The sequence below is a fragment of the Caretta caretta genome, chromosome 3, assembly GCF_965140235.1.
Source record: "Caretta caretta isolate rCarCar2 chromosome 3, rCarCar1.hap1, whole genome shotgun sequence".
NCBI lineage: Eukaryota > Metazoa > Chordata > Testudines > Cheloniidae > Caretta > Caretta caretta.
Window position 1 is genome coordinate 153,857,783 of NC_134208.1, and position 18,466 is coordinate 153,876,248.

An 18,466-nucleotide genomic window follows, 5' to 3' on the forward strand; every position below is an offset into this window, starting at 1 on the left:
CTGTATCAAGCTTTAGAACCCTCCAGCACCCCTCCCCTATTTTTTTCTTCACCGTCTAAACTTTGGACCACTTTTTGACTTTAGGACAACATAGAACAAATGGCTTCTTTGTCATAAAACCATTCATTGGACATTGCAGCAGGCCCCCTGTAATAGTATGTTGAGCATGAATCTTTACTGCTTCAAGATTTAAGCTCCTCATATTGGGTGAAATTCTCCCCTGTGCAGAGGGTTAACACAAAGCCTATGCACTCATACAATCTCACTTACACCCTCAAAACAGGGCTTAAGGCATATGTGGAGCACAGGCCTTGTACTGGCCCCTCAGTAGAGAGTTAATTTTCACCCACTCTGAGAAAGCACACTTTGCCCTTGAACTCTGCATTCCCCATCTCAGCTTGATTTTTTTTTCTAGGGCTTTGTCCAGTCTAATTTTAAATCTTTCAAGTGACTGGGTTTCACTTGGGAAATGAATTGCACTGTTGCTATTATTTGTTAAGCTCCGGCAATGTGCTCAAGGCACAAAATAAAAACAGGTTCTGTCTCCAAGAACTTATAAGCTATGAGTCTGACACACAGGATACACCAGGGGAGCCAGAATGGGGAGTTAAAGGCTATGTATTCTAGTGGATGAGGCACTGGACTCAGAGTTAAGGTCTGGGTTCTGCTCTGAACTCTGCCACTCATCTGCTGTGTGACCTCTGGCTAATCACTTCCCCTCTGTTTCCCCGACTACCCTTTATCTGTTTTGTCTATTTAGATTGTAAGTGCTTTGGGGAAGGGTCTGCCTCTTAACATATAATTGTTCAATGCCCAGTGCCACACAGCCCTGATAATGGTAGGGGCCTGTAAGCATTACTATAGTACAAATGATTAATAATAACTTGGAGCCACTAATGCAGTATAACTACAAGGCAACCTGTCTGCATTTTGTGTTTTGTTTCAGAAGCAGAATGTTAGAGCTATTTGCTGTGCTCTCTCTCGTGTTTGCTTTTACATGGAGACTTTATATTTATTCTTTCCTTGTTTTCCTTCATCTGAAATAAAAGACATCTAGACTGAAAACGGTATTTTCTATTAATTATCCTATTCTTTTAAACATCCTATTTGTATCTCAAATATCAAGATATTTTTCTACATATGCAGACTAAATTTCCATTTCCCCCCCATTTTAGACATAGGTTGCACCTCAACATAAATTGAAAGAAACGTCTCTTTCCTTTACTTTGGAAACCTTTATCCCACTGTGGCTCAAGATTCTTCTCCTCAGGACATGGCATCCCAAGATAAGGAATCCTCAGCTTTGCATGATTGCAGCTAATTCTTATTTATTCTTGGGGGGGGGGGAAACACATTTGTCATAATTCTGTCTCTTGGAGTCTGTTCTGATAAATGTTTGGTCACAGGTGTTCGACAAGTCTCTTAGAGACAAGTGTTTCTGATTATCACTCAAAATTATAATAAGAACATTTGGCCAACTTGACTTTCTCGCTGTTCCAGTGGCAGTGAAGAAATTTCTGATCCCATTTTGTTTTTACTCTCTCATTTGTCCCCTGCCCTTTTGTCATTCCTCCCCCTTTCAGGCAGACTGATATGACACTAGGCACCCTGTATGCACACCCTCCACACTACTGTGGTAAATACTTGTGCATAATCTGCCTTGTGAGGTCTCAGATGAAAGCTATCAACACACTGTTTATTAATATCATTGTAAAATGCATATGTTAATGTTATATTTGAAGTTATGAATTCTCTCTGTTTGATGTTTCTAGAACATGTTTAAAACAAGACAGCCTAGCCTAGTTAAAGGCAAAAACAGGTCTGTCTTCGGCAAAAGACTGTGGATTTACCTCAATTTACATATTAGCTATAAACAAAGCTATCAAGCTAAACCAACAGGTGTTAGCCTGATCCTGAACTCAAGAGACAGAGAATTAACATGCTTCTGTACCCCAGAGGGACACAGGAGGCCTTCCTGACTTGAAAAACAAAGACAATGCCTTTGGGGATATAAGGAACCGAGAGAGACTCCATCTTTACCCTTCACCTTAGGAGACAAACAAACCAAGTGGTTTGACCTCTATGATGGGTCCAGGCCAGGCTAGCCAGTAAAAAGCTGGAAGGGAGACTGCGGGTGAGAGAAACCATCTGGAACAAAGACTGCAACTTGCTAGATTAAGTTTTAGACTTTTAGATGTGTGTTTTCACTTTTACTTGCTTGTAACCATTGCTGCCTTTCTCTCTTATTTGGTATCACTTAATCCATGCTATTTTGTTAATAAATTTGCTTTAGTTTTTCTATAAACAAATTCAATGCTGTATTTGAAGGGAAGGGTGTATTTACCCTAGTTAATTTAATAAACTGTGAGGTACAGGGCAACTTAATAGCTTCAGTGACTGCACAGTGATAGGGGCTGCACATTTCAGAGAAACATCTCTGAGGAGTTTGGGGACTGGAGTTCATGAATTGTTACCTCCTAGGCAAGGTTTGGGTCAGGAGAGCCTTGAGGAGTTTTCTAGTGAGGAAGCAGATTGGTGCGGCAGGGAGCTGACACACAGCCTACTCGCCAGCAAAACTCATTCTTGCAGAGGCAGAGAGGTAACACAGTGGGCTCAAGCTGTGGGTATCCCCAGCAGCATGTGACAATTGACTCTGTGCACGTCAGCCTTTCCCGCAGCAGTGTTATTTTTTAAAATATTCTTGGTGCACCACCTAAAAACCCCATTTGTGATGGGACTTATTGTTTTGAATTTGCCCGTTGCTTCCCTCAGATGGAAGCTGTGCAGAACATGGGAATTATCTGTATCATTTTTTATAAATGTTATGTAGCTATATATATATATATCTCTGTGGGTTTGGTGGTTAAGGTATTGCTGGTTAAAAGGTAGCTAAACCCTGCAGGAGTCTACAAATAATGACTGTATACAAAATTCAATTTCCTGGCTCTCAAAGGATCAATACCACAAATCCACTGTGTGAAGAGGAGAAACTCTCAGGAGAAACGCATAAACTAGTCTGGTCAGGTTTGGTTGCCCTGCTCAGAATGCCAGGGGATCTTTTGGCATGAACTCTGAACAAAGAGATATTAGAATGGATAAAAAGACTACCTTCAGGCGACTTAAGGGAAGAGAAACACTGGCTGGGGACTGCTGAAACCTGATGCTGCAGTCAAAATGTGAGGTGAACCACAGAGTCTCACTCTGAGAGATGTATTTCAGTGTCATATAGGAGAGTTATAAAAGAATCACCCACTTACTGGGGACTCAGTTTACAGATAACTATAGTTCCACCTCAGTGATGGAATTACAATGATGGATCATTACAGAAGGCAAAACTAATGCTTAGTCAGACATCTAGCAGAGCTCCTTGCATGTTTAAAGGTAACCTATAAATATAAAATGTGAAAATCAAACACCTTGACTTTCATGGTAAGCTCTTTGAGGCAGTAGCCATCTTTCTGTTATGTGTGTGGACACAGCGCTTGGCATGATGGGGCTCCAATCCCTGACTAGGGCTGATAGGTGCTGTCACAATTCAAATATAATAATTGTTTAGCACAGCATGCTGAATTACTAAAAAAAAGTATGAGGAGAAATTGGCACATTTGGAATGCATTGACAGCTGCACACTGGTACGCCTGGGTTCTCCTCCGAGCTGTGATTCTCTGGGTGCTGTTCCCAGCTTTGTGCCATTGGCTCACTGAGCTACCTTGGGCAAATCACTTAACCACCCTGTGCTTCAGTTTCCCTAGCTGTAAAATAAGAATACCCACATCACAAAAGTTTAAGGCTGATTGAAAACCCATTGAAATGAATGGGAGTCCTCCCATTGATTTCAATAGGCTTGGGATCAGCCATTAGTAAGTAGTTAACGTTTGTAAAGGGTCATATCAGTGCCATGTATTTTTATTTTATATGCATATGAATGATATGAATGGTATAGGAGCTGGTTACCGTTAAAATGTCAGCATTTTGCAATAGTTACCACACAGAGCAGCCTATGAGATGCCATAGCTCTTTCCTATATTTAGAATAGGAAAAACTAGTAACTCAGTAGCTGTGGGCTGGCTTATTAATATTCACAAATCCTATGTATACGTAAAAACTTTTCACTTACACATGAAAGTGTTGAATCACCAGAAGCTGCATCAAAATGGCTCATTTTAGCATCAAATATGTAAAACACTATGACTATTATAGGTGTGGACAGCTCCCAGCACTTGGGTTCAGAATAGCTAAGAGGGGATATGACAGATGTTGGCAAGAAGATTCTCCTCCTCAATGCCCCCCAAGTAAAAATGTTGAGCCTTTGATGAGCTAAATAAATAATTAGTCACAGAGCTAAAACAGGATCACTCAGTCTTATAACAGTCTGGAAACTAATTCTGATTTCACTTCCGTCCGTGTAACAACACTGACTTTGGTGGAGTTGCACCTGAGTAACACTGCAGTGACTGAGATCAGAATCAAGCCCTTTGTCTCTTTGTTCAGCTCCCGAGGCAGAGCTCAGAGGGACTGCTGTAATGTACTAATTCTTTATATACATCCCCAAACGTTGTCAGACAATTGTTATACTTTAAAACAAGGGCTAGTACAGGAGGGTTTAAATATTTTGAAAACCGGAGAGAGGTGCTAACAGCCCCGGAGACTGAAGTCTTATCTATTGCCTGCCTCTCTCATTCTGGTTCTTAAACTGGTGACCATCACTGCAGTATCAGAGTCCTCTGTCCACAGACAGATGCCATGGGTAGCAGTAAGGCAAGCTTCCCCTACTGTACTCTATGTACCTAGAATTATGTCCTGTGGAGATAAGAGAGGGCTCATTCAGTCTTGGGCCTTGCTGCTGTGACTGTCAAGGGAACTCCCCTAAGGGAGTTGGTTCTTGTAAAGTGGACACTTGTCCATTATGAACTGGACTGAGGTACAATAACTCATTTTACACAAGCCACTGAACAAACACAAGATGGTAACAATTTCTTGTCACTAACAATCTGGGGACTGCTTTGATGACTTTGAGGTTTGGGCTTTCCCTGGATTCATCAACACTTTTATACGTGCTTATTTATTTTGGCAATATCTACCAGTCACCTGTTAAATGCAATGATTCCAGTGCTGACATGATAATGCAGCATTTGCCATCTCTAAAGCATTTCCCTATCTCCTTTTCTCTTCCTCTCAGATTTCTTTTTAGTACTGCAGAACAAGCCAATCTGTGTCCTTTTCCAGGCATGAGACAAAACTTGTGCAGAAAGGGGGAAAAAAATCACCCTAAGATCTAACTGATATGTCACTGTGAAGCACCGTAATGTGGCACTGAATACCCCAGAAGACCTTCAGCAAACCCTCAGCACGCTAAAGCACCACCGGAAATTATCCCAAAACACTTTTTGAGCTACTTTGAAGCAACCTCCAGAGGTCCCTCGTGGGCTTCCTCTTGTCCTGATTTATGGGGATCTCACTTCACCCCAAGGATGAGATTCCAGGAGACACATATTATTATTTTTATAAACTTACTGCCTCTGCCTGTCAAGGTGAAATGATGAATACTGTGTCTTTATCTGGCTGGCTCTAGCTTTTTAGACTATTCGTCCCTCACCGACGACTTTTGCCAGCAGTTCCTTTGTCTGATGCTTAGACGCTGGAAGTTGAATGGTTAAGGGGCAGAATCCTCTGGTGCAAGTAAGGGTTATGCAGTCCAGTGGAGGTTGATGCTCATCAACTCTGCATGGAGGGGAAAAGTGAAAAGGTCCCTCTAGGCTAGCTATGGCTGCTAGAGGATAGCTTGGTGGCTAGGCACCATGGCACGTCCTGGGGAACATGGGGACACTCAGGTGGGCTAGAAAAGGGAAGAGGTGCAGCCAATCGGTCCACAACTATACAGAGCCACTGTCCACATCCACCATGTATAGGGTGGTCTGGCCTCAAAGAAGGATTCCATCCCTCTATCACCTGTGGAACTCCTCTATGCAAACTTGCTCATGATTTGCTTAGAAGAGAAAATAACATACCTTGACTAACTATAGCGAGTGCACCTCAGCCTGTGATCTTAGGTAAACAGAGTCAGGCATGCTCAGGCCTTGGATGAGAGACCTCCATGGAGTAAGCATGTGTCACACAAAATGGTGTTAGTAATTTGGGTGCTGGCACTCTTTTCTGGGGCTTTGCCACACCCTGGTCCTGGGGGTCCTATGCTGTTGCATGGTTGAAATGCAACATCAGGTTCCTACATATTTTCAGTATTCTAAAGCACCCATCATCATAGTCTCTAAGTGCTTGTTATTAACAGTCCATCAAATGCAAGAGTATTTGTATTAGTCTCATTGTGCTGTGGAAATTCTAACTCAGTTAATTACTTCCTGCCTAGCTACAAGTTTCCATAATTGCAATTGCTGAGGTTATTCTTTGCTTTTGAATTTTAAAACATTGGTGCATTGGCTTTCTGGTGCAGAGTTGCTGCTATGACCTAACAGAGATGTGGCTGGGTGTCAGTGATTGGTTTAGTGAGCTCTCTTCACCTAGACTGTAAAATGTTTGCAATGAAAGGAGCTGTGTAAATGTAAAGCATTACCACATTGTTAAAAGAAAAGGAGTACTTGTGGCACCTTAGAGACTAACCAATTTATTTGAGCATAAGCTTTCGTGAGCTACAGTTCACTTCATCGGATGCAATAAATTGGTTAGTCTCTAAGGTGCCACAAGTACTCCTTTTCTTTTTGCGAATACAGACTAACACGGCTGTTACTCTGAAACCTGTCACATTGTTAAAGTAATCCAATCCACTCCACTATTGTTAAACAGAGGAGAGAGCTGTGGAGCCATTTATTCATATTTTAAAGCTTAAACTGCCTGCTACATAACATAGATAGATAGATAGAAAGAAATAAAAACTGTTCAGGACTATATACAATACATTTTTCAGTGCTGAATTTATAAGTTAGAGTGCAATGCTACAGAAATCCATAATTTGTACGGTTGTTTATATCAACCTTCATATTAAATACTGCAAAGTAAAACAGGCCCAAATCTATCATAAATGTAATGATTCTGGAGTGTTTTTAAAATGCATGTATTTTAAGCAGGTGTCCACCACAGTCACCCACTATAACTTTAGGCTTCCAGCTCCCAGTCATCGCCTCTCTTAGGTAGAGACCTGCATCTCTTTTCCTCCTGGCTTGGGTTTTTCCAGGCTGCACTACACTGACTACATTGTGATATTCCCAGCAAGCCAGACTGCCTAAACAGGCCAGCGTCTGTGCTTTGCTTTCTCCCCAGAGGCTAGGAACAGAATAATTACCCACAGTTATAAGTTGCCAAACAGCTCTTTCTAAACACATTTATTCTTAAGGTGAAAGCATTACAGAGAAAACAAATTAAAACAACAAATGTTCCTAAACCCATGCTAACATATTACCAGAGATCACCTATCAGTCTTATGGGGCCCTAGTAGGTTCATCTAACCCTTCCGCAAGGGTTCCCCTCCCCTCCCCTTCCTTCCCCTCCCCTCCACCCCACCTCACCTCACCCACTTGGACAGAAGGTCCTGTCTGTTTGCCGGATCAGAAGGAAGGCCCTGAGTCAGTTTAAACTGAGACTATTTATCCAGAAGTCCTTTCTTTGTCTGTTGGTCTCTGGAGAATCTAGTCTGAACTAGCATATGCAAGCCTCCCCAAGCAGTGATACCTTTCTGGGGGTGGGGTTACAACCTGACTGATTTGCCTGAATACCCACCCACTGCTTTTGTGGAACACAATCATACATAAACCATGAAACAGTGGACCACGAAGATACTGCAGGAAGATGCAATATCTGTCACCTCTCCCTGCTATAGAGGTTACATTACTATCCCAGCCCAGAGTAATATGTAACTTAGTACAGTAAGGGCTTTCAAGGATATTGCAGGAAGTTGCCATATCTGTCACATCATCATTGCTTTAATCGAAAATACAACCAGCAAGCTAAATGTGGCCTGAGAAGTTCTACAGCAATACGTGCAAATATTCTGATCTTTTGTAGTAGTAGTAATAGTTAATATTACATTACGATAGCGCCCAAAGTCTCAAATCAGAATTGCGGTCCCCATTGTGCAGGGTGCTGCACTAACTTAGAAAAGAACCCAGGTCTCCTAAGGTCTAGGCTAGTGCTTTAACTGCTGTATCTGGGTAGGCCACTACTCTGGAAACCTGGGTTCTAATTCCAGCTCTGTCACTGCCCTGGGTAAATCGTTTCCCTCTCTGTACTTTTATTTGCCTTCTCTCCCTTTGTTTGCTGATTGTAAGCTCTTCAGGACAGGGCCTTGTGCAATGGGTCCCTGATCTCGGCTGAGTGCACTAGATTCTACTGTAATACAAAACCACATAATGGTTCCTCCGATCTAAGTTTGCTTTAGTAATGGGGCACATTTAAACGTGCTTTATGTTGTGTGCATGCGTGTGGGAAAGGATCAGACTGCTGAACACAGATTCACATATGTTTCAAAACGTCCCCCCATTCACCTGGCTCCTGCCCTCATAATTCCCACTGGCTTTCTCTGATATGATAATTATGAAAATTCCTGCTCACTTTTCAAATAATTAGCTGTCAGAATGGAAGCAAGCAGCAGCACAAGCTGCTACTACCTTAGTTCACCCCTGGCTCCTGCATGGAACACTGTCACACGTCCCCGTCGGGGGTACTGAAGCCCCAAAGCAACGATTATTTCCATTCCACTTCCAGCCAGCAGGTGCTGTTCTTCTTGTTTACGGGGATATAGAGGATTTCCAGCAGAAGGTGGAAATGCCAGTTTCACAGGAGGGAAGGAAGGAGGGGAAATGTAGAAAGCAAAGAGAACCAGAGCTATAATTATTCTTACAGTTAAAAACATTAATTTGGTAGGAATCGGAAAAGGAATTGTGAGCAACCCATGTGGCTCTCCCAATCTATACAGCCTGTGTTCTTGGATGCTGTGTGTGTCAAAGGGGGTCTTTGCTAGTTTACATGCTATTGGGATACTTAGCTAGCAGAGCTTCTCTTGGCATTCCCTACTTTACTATTCTTATGTAAATAATGCAATAGGTGAGTGTTGCACTTTGTGGACCTCAAGAAGAGTTCTGTATAAGCACAAAAGCTTCTCTCTCTCTCACCAATAGAAGCTGGCCCAATAAAAGATATTATCTCACCCACCTTGTCTCTCTAACATCGTGGGACTGACACGGCTGCGGTGACACTGCATACAACACTTGCAGATGTGAAACAAGGGGCCAGATCCTCAGCTGGCATAAATCAGTGCAGCTCCATTGAGTTGAGTGGAACAACACCAATTTGAGCTAAGGATTGGGCCCAAAGTCTCTGCCCTGGTAAAGTGTTGAGCAGCTTTAGAGGTGGGGGACAGAGGAAAGAAAAAAAATATAGAAAAGATGTGTCTAGTGATCATTTTATTTAGTTTCTTTGGCATCCTATATTTCTCTCCTCATTTGCTCTGCTTGGTAAAGACATTCAGATGAAAACTTAGGTCTTTGCTTTCCAAGACTTCTGCCATTCCTGCTGGCATATTCCCCACCTGACATCACAATTCCCCGTTTTGTGCCATTGTCTCAACAGCAGCAAGCTGTGGCCATAAAAAGGTTACTACGAATCCAAGGTGGGAGAACTGTGAAGGGCACTGGGAGTCCAGATTCCTGTGTTCTATGACTCTGCACTGCCTGGCTTTGTGACTTGGGCCAAGTCCCTTAAGCGCTCTTGCCTTAGTTTAAATAATTTAAATATGTGTATGACACAAATCACCTCGGGAGGTTGGTTGTAGACTCCCCATCACTGGGGGTGGTGGTTAAGAAAAGGTTAGGAAAACACCCGTCTAGGTATACTTAATATCTGTCTCAGTGCAGGGAGATGACCACCTGAGGTCCCTGCCAGCCTTACATTTCTATTATTTCTGTGATTGACTGTAATAAGCAGGTGAAACTGAAGAGCTCCTAAACGTGTACTGGAATCCACAGTAAAACTTGTCTCTAACTAGGCCAGTGCTAGTAACCTCTGCTGGATAGGTGTTTTCTGTTTGATTATCAAATGGTGTAACAGTAGTATGAGGAGTGGACGTGGAGCAAGAGGATCTGGTTTCCTGAGGAATCTAGTGTGGTATGGCACCCAGGGGCTCGGGAATGCAAGCTGAGTTCAGGCTGCTACTTCTCAAACTCCAGAACCACAGCATGTAACACTGGTCACACGGCATATTTAAAAATGAGCTCTTTCCCACAACTCTGCCTATTTTCTGCATTATTTATTGCGAATGAAACACTACGCAACAGAGATCCTGTGTCCAACTATAAACAAAAAAAACCCTGCACGTAACATAAACGTCAATTATTTAAAAAACATAACAAAAGGCGGAGAGAGAACTTCACAATATTTGCTTCCCTTGTAAGATGATGCACCTCCCTCCCCACTGGTTGCTGTTGTAACTTTCCATCTGCCTTTCTCTACCCACTGCCTGGTGCCATAATTCACTTTGGAGAGCAAAGTAATCCAGGAAACATTTAGTACAATGTGTTCCATGCTGAAGGAGTATATCCCAAAGGGGAGGTGCCTGAATAGTCCAGAGGGGAAGAGGGGAACTATGAGATAGCTATGTGGTTACAAATCCACCCCCGCCCTCCCTCCCCTCCGCAAACCCTCCACGGCAAATGTGTCCTGGGACAGTACATAAAGCAGCAAGTAACTCCTTGAAAGCCCCCATCTTCCCTCCTTGTCTCTGTGCTGCTCCCGACAGTATTTAAGTGTGGAAAAAGCCCATGTTTATCTGGGCTACAGGCACAGGCAGCAACCTGCCAGGCTAAGCTTTGTTTCCTTGCTCCTGTGGCACCAGCTGGCCATGACAACCCATGGCAGCCTCATGGCTCCACAAATAAATGGCCCCAAAGCAGCATGTATCTGAGTGAGGAAATGGAGAGTCGGGAGGAGGGGATGGGGGTGTCTATAAGAGAAAGGGGACCAAACATTAAATGGGAAAAGAAAGCAGAAACTGACAGAGGAAAATAGAGTGATAAGTTAATGGTGCCCGTCTGCCAATCTAGCAGAAAGCAGAGGCTACAAGAAACAACCCGTGCGTCAGGATCTTTTTAAAAACTACCGCACTTGCAAGGTGGCAGGTAGCTGAGTGCAAAGCCAAAGAGGAGACTTTTTGGTGTCAACAGTTATTTACAAACGCCTTTGACACAAAGAAGATTTGGCACAATGATCACAGTGATGCAAAAAGAGTGGCATGTGGTATCTTACATGAGGGAAGGCAGGTCGCTCTTTAAATGCCAGAGGTAATGCCCACGATTATCATTGCAAATTAAGACTGATCAAGTCACCTGTGCCTATATACCCTTACACAGATGCCAGTCCATTCTCTTAGCCTGGTCCTTATTACTCCAAGGCAGTAGAACACAGCTAATGTACTGTTGACCTAGACTTAGGTTCACTGCAGCTGTGCATCAGGGGCCTGATCCTGCTTCCACTGAAATCAATAAGATTTTTGCTGTTGATTTCAATGGGAGCAGAATCAGGCCCTGCGCAGAAATTACAGGGGCACGTTCAGATTACTGGGCTGCCACTTCCATTAATCCTAATAATGCCAGCACTAATGAATCTAGAGCGGAGATTCGGATTTTGATAACCTTTTGCTCCATTCAGTCAGAAGAGTTGATGGGAAACATTTCTCATTATTTCCCACGTCTTTTAATTTTCATGAGGTCATTGGAGCCCTGATATCCCATTTGCACAGCCTGCAACGTGTGCAGAACAACCCTGAGAAGACAGCGGAGACCTACAGGCCAGATGAAAGGCATATCGTGATCAGTGTTGTATGCAATTGTCATTGAGATCAATCAATAGTTTTCACTGACAATAGAAAGGTGCAGGTGAATTTAATGTTCATGAAAAGGGCTGAGTGAACAACACAGCAAACTTGTCCTCAATGCATATAGCATTCACAGCAGCCGGGCAAGCGTCCTCCTTTCAGAGCCCTGCCAATGTATCTCAACCCTGTCTACATATCTTAGGTGACTATAAAGTGCCTATTGCTGTGTTATTTAAACACTGAAATATTGTTTAGCATTTACACAGCACTTTTGATATTGTTCAAGTACTGTACAAAAATTCTGTTTTCTAAGCTCATGACTATGCCCATATGAGTACCCATTAAAGAAGAAAAGGAGTACTTTTGGCACCTTAGAGACTAACCAATTTATTTGAGCATGAGCTTTCGTGAGCCACAGCTCACTTCATCAGATGTGTACCGTGGAAACTGTACACAGGCAGTTTCCACGGTACACATCTGATGAAGTGAGCTGTGGCTCACGAAAGCTCATGCTCAAATAAATTGGTTAGTCTCTAAGGTGCCACAAGTACTCCTTTTCTTTTTGCGAATACAGACTAACACGGCTGTTCCTCTGAAACCTGTCATTAAAGAAGAACTAACTAACATTAGCAAATTAACTGTGAGAAGCAGAATGGGCCAATGGATAGGTTACTGAACTGAAGCTCAGGAGGCCTGCATTTGGTTCCTATCTCTAGCACTGACCTCCTGTATGACCTCAAGCAAGTCACCTCAGCTTGCTATGCTTCAGTTCTCCTATCTCTAAAGAGTGGATAATGACACTTACCTTTCTTTATTAAACACTTAGAAATCTATGGACGAAAAGCGCTAGGTACAATTAATTCGGTCTCACAGTGTCTTTGCCGGATAGAAGGCAAAGATCATTGTCTCCATTTTCCAGATGGGGAAACTGAGGCACAGAGCGGCAAAGTGACTTGTCCAAAGCCACTCACCAAGTTGGCAGCAGAGCCATTATTAGAATTCTGGACTCTCTGACTTCTAGGCCTCTGCTCATTCCTTCAGACCATGCTGAAGGGGCCATTGCTGACATCTTCCACTCCTTCTATTCTTACCACATCACCCAGTCCCCTCCCCTCTAGCCACTAGATGGTATTTCCTGCATCATTTTTATTTTTTCTGGACAGCCTTTTCTTCATAATCATCATCAGACAGTCTACATACCTAGCTCTTGCATTAAAATATGATCTTCATGCACAATGCCCACCTGTTTGTACTGTTTTCACAGCTGCTGCCTCAGACCTCCAGGGAGATCAAGAACTTAACCACCACTAGGCCTTACCTCTAGAGTTAGTCCCAATTTTCCCTGAGGACTATTATATGTTGATCTCTTCTCTACCTAATATTCTACCACTACTTAGTTTATTATTCCCCTTTCACTCTACGCAGTTGCACCTGGCGGTGAAACCCAAGGTGAACACGAGTTCTACAGTACATTAGCCAGAACAAAGCAAATAATGTCCATCTAGTACTTCATCTGATTAATTTAACATATTTTTATTTGGAGAAAATATATGAGCAGATTGTGATTTCCTCTGATTTATTCAATATTTGAATTTTTTCACATTTTTTACTCTATGGATTTGATTTCCAGTATTCACATTTTGAGCTGTGTCACTCAGTTGTGAGCAGCCAGATACATCACATGGTAATGTTTCTGTTCCTCGATTGGCTGAGCACATAAGAACATCTGGCTCAAGTACTTGCATGGGTTAATTTAAAATTCTATTTCTACAAACATTGGCATTTGCCACTTGAAATCAAAGATGAATGCAAGAGGGATGTGTGCATGAACAGAGTGAAAAGGCCAAGTAGCACTCACCAGATATTATGGTAGCTATCAGCAGGCAGGTAAGGATTCAGCCTAAAAGCAAAGGCCCTTTGCTTCTGGGGAGTGCCCCAACATAATATTCACAACCCTCACCATAGCCCCTGTGTTTTGATAAGGGTTTCCCATTAGGTACAATTTAGCCCAGTACACCTGCTATTGCTGTCTTTACAGCCACAAGGCAGAAAGGAGTGCTTTCTAAGGATTATTTGTTTTCATCACTAGCCTAAACACACTACATCAATCTTACACACAATAACACACTACTATTTTCCTATTCTGTTAAGGCATTTCCTACTACTTTTTTAACACCTAAAATTTACAGCATCTTTCCTTTTCATGTGCTTGCTTCCCCCCTGATTTATTCCTGTTTTATACCTATGGAATGCCACTGAAATCAAAACTGGTGTAAAGCTGGAGTAGCACTGTTGGTTTATCAGGCCCTGCATATTTGCAGTTATGGGTCTGGTTCTTCTTTCCATGAACACTGGTGTAAATCACAAAAAGCTGTAGTGACATCAGTGACAGGAGTGTAAAACTGGTGTAAGTGAGAGGAGAATAAAACCCCAATATGGTTTAAAGTGCCAAAGTGAAATCCCTTGAGGTCTTCTCTTATTCCTTGGAATAGGTAGAACATGGGCTGCGGATAGACAGGACAAGCTTTCATCCACACCGTTTCCCCTCCATACCAGTATGCTTCAACCCTGATTCTGGTTAAGGGTGGCGGAGTGGCAGGTGGGCACCTCTCCATGTGGGAAAGGAATTTAATCTCCAAGCAAAGTAATTTTTGCCTTCTTTTCCAAGAGTACCAACAAGTGTGCCAACTGCAATGGTGATTTTTTCCCCCAACATGGATGCCAATTAACTATGAAACGGTCTAGTCAGAGCCTAGATACTACAGTGATCAGTACTGTATACAGGTAGATAGGTTAGACAGACAGACCTATCAAATAGTAAGGAATTTTTGTCACCGCCATCTTGGGTCAGATTCAAATCAGTGACATAACAATGACAGGCTACATCATCCATTATTAACCCAATCCCCTTCCCCCCACATGCCCATCATCTTAATTTTCAAAGGAAAAACTGGCAGTCACATTTACCTGTAAATTAGAACTTCATCATCCGAGCAGTTATATTGCAGCTGATACATTTTAACCCTAGGGGCTGACTTGCTCACCATCCACTTGACCAAAGCTGAGGTAGTTGTCACCTCTGACACCAGGACAGCCCTTTCAGGTGGACCTTTCGTCTCCCCTCGATTGGACTTGCTGGAGCTAGTGATGTCAGAAAGCCTGGATTTGGGTGGGGCGGCTCGGCCTGTACTGTTGCTGAGGTGTGGAAGCTGCACAATTGAGAGCTCAATGGTCGCGGTTGATTCTCCTGCAGCATTGGCTGCGATGCACGTGAAAGTTCCATAATCCTTGGATGTAGTGATAACGATATCTAAAGTACCATTATCGTAGACTGCTGTCCTCGAAGAATTCCCAATGAGTCGGTCATCTGGAGCCACCCAGTGAATGACTGGGGATGGGTCCCCAATGGCTTTACACTTCAATGTGGCAGTTTGCCCTTCTAAAACCAGTAACTTGTGAGTATGCTGGGTAATGAGAGGTGGCTCACAAACAAATTCCTCTTCCCGTACATGCCAAAAGTATCTTCCCTTTAGATTTGGAGGGGAAGCACAAGTTTCCATATCATCATCTCTGTCAAGCCGCCTTAACCACAACAGCTCACAGTTACAATGCAGGGGGTTGCCTCCAAAGCTAAGAGACAGAGGTGGAGAAAATGGAGTTGCTTCTAATGGAGATATTTGGGACCTGGCAAATATGGGATCTGGGGGGAGCTTTTGAAGTCTGTTAGAGGTTAGATCCAATCTGGCCAATTTCTGAAGATCTGCAAACGTCCCCTCTGTAATATAATCTATCAGGTTATGATCCAAGCTAATCTGGTGCAGGTTTACCATCTTCCTTATAGATTCCCAGGGTATGCCTTGGAGGTTATTGTAGGAAAGATCCAAATCTTCCAACGTCACCAGAAAATCCTCAAAGGCTTCGTCCGAGATGCTGCTCAGCTGGTTGTTATTTATTATCAAGTGCTGAAGGTTAATTAAGCCTCTCAAAATATCCTCTCCAATGTTGGGCAGCCTATTGCTGTCCAAATGCAAAGACCGAAGGCTTTCTAGATCAGCGAAGGAGTAGGGCTGAATGTAACTGATGGTATTCCTGGACAAAGTGAGGTCAACAAGGCCAGACATATTGGCAAAGTCCTGTCGGTTGATGTTAACAATGAAGTTACCCCCAAGTCGGAGTTCAACAGTCCTTCGGTCTATGTCTAATGGTACAAAAAGGAGGCCCTTGGAGGGACACAGAGTACCCAGTGACTCCGACAGGTTCTGACACACACAGTATTTGGGACAAGCATTGACCGCAACTGCCATTCCAAACACCAGGATGCTGCAGAGCAATTTTTCCATGGTAAATCACGCAGCAGTACCTGCAAGAAAGGAAGAATTACAGTTGAGTCAGCAGCTTTTTCACTCATGCTTTTTGTCTAATATCTTCCCCAAAGAATCAGCTCAAGTGCAACTTCTCCCAGTCATGTGGGAGAAGCTGGGACTGGACAACAGGGGATGGATCACTCGAAACTGCCCTGTTCTGTTCATTGCCTCTTAATCATCTGACAATGGTAACTATCAGAAGACAGACTACTGGGCTAGATGGACCATTAATTTGACCCAGAATGGCTATTCCTATCTTTGAGGCATCCATTCTTCCCAACAACAAGTGCTAATTCTGTGGTTAGAGCAGCAATTTCTCCCTCTATAAGACACTTGTTTTTTTTCCAGATTATGATGGTGGCATTTTGAATCGGAGTAGAATAGAAGTTATTATCCAAAATGACCATTCATATTTACAGACATAATGGTTTGTCTGCTCATGAGTTTTGTTAACTCACTGCTCTTTAGCTATATGGTAACATAACAGGGTTTACAGTTAAATATTAGGTAGCTGGATGAGGACATAGCCTATCTTTGGGCAGTGCACTTACTTAAAATCAGCGTGACTTCAGTGGGAATTATGCATACTTCTCTGAGGGCAGAAGGAGCCCGTGAGTAATTACACATCCCTGCGCAATAATGTGGAGTTAAACTTAGGGTCAAAAGTTCCAATTTAGAGGATAAAAATAGCCACATATTTTCCCATCAGTTACATGATAATTAAAGTGTAATTGTCTAGCCAGTTCATCCCCTCCCATGACTAAACCCACTGGAGGCAGCTCAGGGAGAGGAAGTCTCCTGGAAAACTCACTGCATGGAAATTCAGTTCAGCTTCACCATGCCATCTCACCAGGAGGTCACCCCCATGGAAAATGCTGCAGAGCCCAGCGTAGCAGATCCCCAGGCATCTGTAGGACATCTATGCTGCTCTGGCCCCTGGCAAACTTCCCATTACCCTGACTTCCTTGCAGTTCAGACCCTCTCGGGTTGGGATTGCCCACTGGGTCTGAATGGAATGATTTGCATCCTCCCTGACCTGCCCACTTCCCCTTGGCCAGCCAGTCTCCACCCCCTTCCCCGTGCAAATTCTAGACCCACAGAAAGGTCTTTGTGGGGACTTGAAGAAGGGCAGCGGTGCTGTGGAGGCAGTTGAGTGCCCTTCCATGCAGGAAATGAGAGAACCGCATGGATAGATTCCACTCCACATGCAGAACTTGTTGGGGGAATCTGAGCCCTGGTAATTAACATGGTCAAAGGTTACAATGTAAGTAAAAACAGGATCTGAGACATCTGTGCCTTGAAATTTAAAGTGCTATTAGAGTATCTAAATTATACAGTAGCTAGAACTGTGATTTCTGTTCTCAAACACATCATGGACTCATTCCGACTTCCAGCGTAGATCTAATCTCTTTCTCTCGTCTCCTGTCCCCTGCCCTCTTTTCCCATTCATATTCTAGAACCATCTTCCTTTCTATCCCTTCAGTCTGTTGATGTCAGTATGTGCTCCCCTGCATCTTCTGTTGTCCCTAACATCCTTCTTGTATCTCCCTGCCTCATCGCTTCCATCTGTTTCTCAAATCTCATGTGCAAACATATCTTGTCATCTTGATCTGCTAGGAGCATTAATTCAAAGAACAAACAAAACACTTAGAGATCGATTCAGAGGGCTAGATCGTGCCTGGAACCACATGCCTCTGCAGGGAAGTAAAAACACCCCCAGGTCCCTGCATGGGCTATCTGACTCTTGGGTCTGGGTGCACAGGATATATGCCTGCTTACTTTCCTCATTGCCCCCTCACCCCATAGGCAGGGAGGGATAAGAAATGAGCAGTCCTCCCTCTGCCCCACAGACAAGGGGGAAGATGGGAGGGAACTATTTCTTTGAGAGGTGTCCATAAACTATGAAGTCACCCAGGGTTAACTTCTAGGGAGGTAAAGTTTACACACCTGTCCCCTGCTTAGGGCTATGCCTAAAAGCACAAGACAACCCTAAATCACTAAGGAGAGGAGTTCACCTCCATTTGACCTTCATCACCTCTACTACATAACCTCACACCACTATTTGTGACCCTAGGGGCATGTAGCACCCCTTCCTGATCACACAGATGCCTCATGCTTTCAGTGCCCTTTAGTAGCATCCTTTGAAAAGGAAACCTTATAGAATAAGAAAGAAGACACTCATGCTATATTGGTTCCTTTTACAGACCCACGTTTCTAAGGTGGCTTCATCTGATTTAATGAGGAGACATCTCAGAGGTTTGCTTTTGGTAAGTGATTGAAGTATTTA

At 43.2% G+C, this 18,466-nt stretch overlaps 1 protein-coding gene across 10 annotated transcripts in view; it reads right to left on the reverse strand.

Moving 5' to 3' along the window:
- The window catches only part of LRFN2 (leucine rich repeat and fibronectin type III domain containing 2), a 218,884-nt gene that overhangs the window by 39,595 nt on the left and 160,823 nt on the right, over positions 1–18,466 (reverse strand). For all 10 annotated transcript variants that reach the window (XM_048843453.2, XM_048843450.2, XM_075127037.1 and 7 more), the window contains one exon: positions 14,783–16,175. In XM_048843453.2, coding sequence (XP_048699410.1) covers positions 14,783–16,155 — 1,373 coding nt within the window. In that variant the 5' untranslated portion in view covers positions 16,156–16,175. The remainder of the gene's footprint in view (positions 1–14,782; positions 16,176–18,466) is intronic.